We start from the raw sequence: 3,201 nt of genomic DNA, 5'->3' as shown, positions 1-3,201 counted from the left end.
TGGACTTTGGCCAAGGCGCTGGTTAGTGTGCAGCTACTCACGCAAACGCGGTGCACCAACAACCAATAATAGGATTTGAACAGCAAGGATTCACAGTTCAAAGCATGAAATAACTGGCACATCCCAGTGTCTGACACCACCACCCCTCCTGCTGCAACCACAAGCCCTCCGGTGCCTCCAGCCATGACCGGAACAACTCTATTTATTTCGGGTACATCTGAGCCCCAGCTGGCTCAGTCAGCCAGTCTCGAGGCAGGATGATGTCTCGGCCTCAGTCTTTACTGAGGCAGGGTGCTTCACCAGCATCCGTAAAGCTGATGTGAGGTGTGAGATAGTGGAGGATTATAAGGTTCAGAAATTATTTTCTTCTTTGCAGTCTCTGTTGCCAGGAGGTACCTTTATCTGTGTTTCTGAGTCAGCCCATAGATGTTCCAACGCATGAAAACTTTGGCACTCTGAACAGCACAAGGACTTAAAACTTTGGCACTCTGAACAGCACAAGATTGCATTGACTTACAAATGTTGCTTTTCCCCATTTAGGGATCATCCTCTTCCATTTGAATCAGTTCCAGACCCTCTACTGCCAAGCAAAGTGGGGTCAAAGCACCCCAACCTGTGTCCCCCTGCTCCCTCGGCATTTCCTTCTGACTTTTCCGGCTTCCTCCACAGCTAGCTGTTCCTGTCAAACCTGGGATGTGGCTCACCCCAAGGCAGCTGGAAAGATACCAAGATGTCCTGGAGAAACTGCTAGCAGAGATGTTACAGGACACCCCAGACGGTACTGTCGGGAGGTTGATTTCTGCCTTGGGAATTCTGCCTTTCCCTCCTCTCACCAGCTCATCATCACGGAGATATTTATATTCCTCAGAAGGGCTTTTGTGTCATGTTTGCTCACTTTACAGAGTCCTCAGATACCCCATGAGCTCTCATGTACTCGCTCTTCTTCTGGGAAGGTTATTCACTCTCCTAGGGTGCTGTCTGTGCCCTAGAGCTGATTCTGGCTGTTAGCAGCATTGCAACACTTCCAGCAGCTCTCCTTGGCGCTGCTTCCCACTTCCCTACTCCTTCTCCCCAAAATTCCTTGGCCTTCAGGGTGCGATTTCCGGGAGAGTTTCTAAGCACGCTACACCTGCAGTCAGACCTGAACACCTTGCTCCCTGCCCAGGGGCTGAACTCTAGCCATTCCAGCCCGAATTAGCTGCAGTTCGAGGTGCTGAGCGCTGACGAGTCCAGCCCTGGGCTTTGTTCTTAGGAATTGCACAGGAAAATATCCAGCTATTGCACAGCTATTCCTGCCTGCGGACTTGAGGGGTGGTGGAATGGGTCTCACTAGTGGACCTTTGTCCTCACTGGACCTTTGTCCTATCTGGGTTTGAAGGTCCCGAACAAGAGGGTCCCCTCCAGCCCCGTGGGAGTGGTTACTCTGCTTTGGCTTTGCTGGTTCCTTCTAGCTTTTGAGTTTGGGAGCTGAGGAATAAGAAACAAGCCTAGGAAAGACTGAATGACAAATTTAAGGACACTTGTTCTTTCTTTTCTTTTTAGCTGACTGATACATGCAGATTCAGAAGAGAAAGTGATGTAGCTTGCTAAAGCTAAAAGGCTCCACTTATGTAAACGAAATCTGTAAAAGAGATTAACAACAAAATCTGAGGTGAGATAATAAAATGCGCAGTATAATTAAATGGAGGATTTGCGTCTCCTTTTCTGCGTGCGTCTCAGCCAGATGGCAAGCAGCAAGTGTGGGAAAGAAGAGAGGGAGGCTTTCCAGTTCTAGAGAACATCACCGTCCTTCTGAGAAGCAGCAAAGCACGTTGCAAAACCTGAGCATTTCATCTTTGTGAGCTAATAAGTTTTAGCCCTCCCTTTTGGCAATGAGGGCAACTGAGGGAAATACTTACAGGGTCTCCCAGCCAAACTGGCGACACGAGCGCAGGCTGAGGGGTGTTGGGTGGGAGACGCAGGTCTCCCCACCGGGCTCCCTGCTCTGGACGTGGGAGGACACTCTTCCACGCTGCTGGGATAAAGCAGGAGCCCCAGTCTGCAGTTCCTACCTGTACTCTTAACCCCTCTCGCTCACCCAGGCGATACAGATGTGGATAAGGCTGTGAGGAGCATCTCCCCATAGCTATGACGCAGACAGGCACAGCGTGTGCGAAACGACGCAGAGCTCCAGCCTTGTTTCTGCCTCTCAAACAAACCCAGCGGTGAAACCGTAATTCCACTTGAACATATTGCTCTCCATTTACATACCTTTGGCTTATTTTAGAGTTCCTCTATATTGGCAGCAGGAAATCCAACATATGTAAAGTAAGGACGGGTGAGATCAATGGTATGTATGTGAATATATCCAATTTCAATCCAATTTTATCCTCCCAACCTAACACAAATTCTCTTCTCGTTGTGGCTCATTTAAATAGCTGTGTTTGTGCTAGAACAACACTCCTCGGTGTGCTCTCTGCTGCAAGCCATCCCTTAGGAGAGAAGAAATCTCCCACTGTATAATGCGACGTTGAGCACGGAGTGGATTCCAGCTTTGATTCAAAGGCGTACTCCTAGACCTGATCCGCTCAGTGTAACTCCAAGTTTGCAGGGATTATTGCTGAGGCAGGTTGAGCTATGAAATCGCTATAAATGAGTCTGAGCGGGAGGAATATAGGAAATAATGCATTCCATTAGGCTGAAAGTGAAAGCAAACTGCTTGTATTGCTGGGCTAGGAGCTCAGCCTGTGCAAATCAGTCTGCAATGGAGTGGTATCCATGGAAGATCCGGTGCGGAAATCGCCAGAGGAGCTGCACCACATTCACACCAGTGTGCAGCAAGGTCAGAGACAAGACTGGTTGCTGCAAAGGGGCCACTGTCGACTCATTCCTTCTGAACAACCCAAAACTTTACCCCAGGCTTAAATTCGCCTTGATGCAAGAAAACAAGGAGAGTTTTCCCTTGGAGGGCAAACTGCTCCTAAAAACCCAACACCAGGTGCCCTGCAGGTCAGAGCTGTCTCTATACCACCTCCTCATGCCCAGCTCAAGTGGTTTCCCAGGCTGACAGCTCCCCTGTGCCATTTAGGAAGGAACGTTGCCCGGTGACAGCGAGACAGAAAGTGAATATGTGCCTCTTGGATTTGCTTCCTGGCCCATTTCCCACCATGGTGATGCTGTTGGAGACTGCCATAAGGAGATCCACCAATGTGACTTTGCAGG

The 3,201-nt window shown here is 49.4% G+C and overlaps 1 protein-coding gene across 1 annotated transcript in view; it reads left to right on the top strand.

Annotated features, from left to right (window-relative positions):
• Positions 1–778, top strand: part of MLN (motilin) — a gene marked incomplete at its 3' end in the record, with an annotated part of 3,575 nt that extends 2,797 nt beyond the window's left edge. The window contains exon 3 of the mRNA XM_010150250.1: positions 670–778. Coding sequence (XP_010148552.1) covers positions 670–778 — 109 coding nt within the window. The remainder of the gene's footprint in view (positions 1–669) is intronic.
• Between the last annotated feature and the right edge of the window lie 2,423 nt (positions 779–3,201).

This window comes from Eurypyga helias, unplaced genomic scaffold (assembly GCF_000690775.1).
Source record: "Eurypyga helias isolate BGI_N326 unplaced genomic scaffold, ASM69077v1 scaffold23004, whole genome shotgun sequence".
Lineage (NCBI taxonomy): Eukaryota > Metazoa > Chordata > Aves > Eurypygiformes > Eurypygidae > Eurypyga > Eurypyga helias.
The sequence above is the reverse complement of the archived record's forward strand: the minus strand, read 5'-3'. Positions and strand labels throughout refer to the sequence as shown.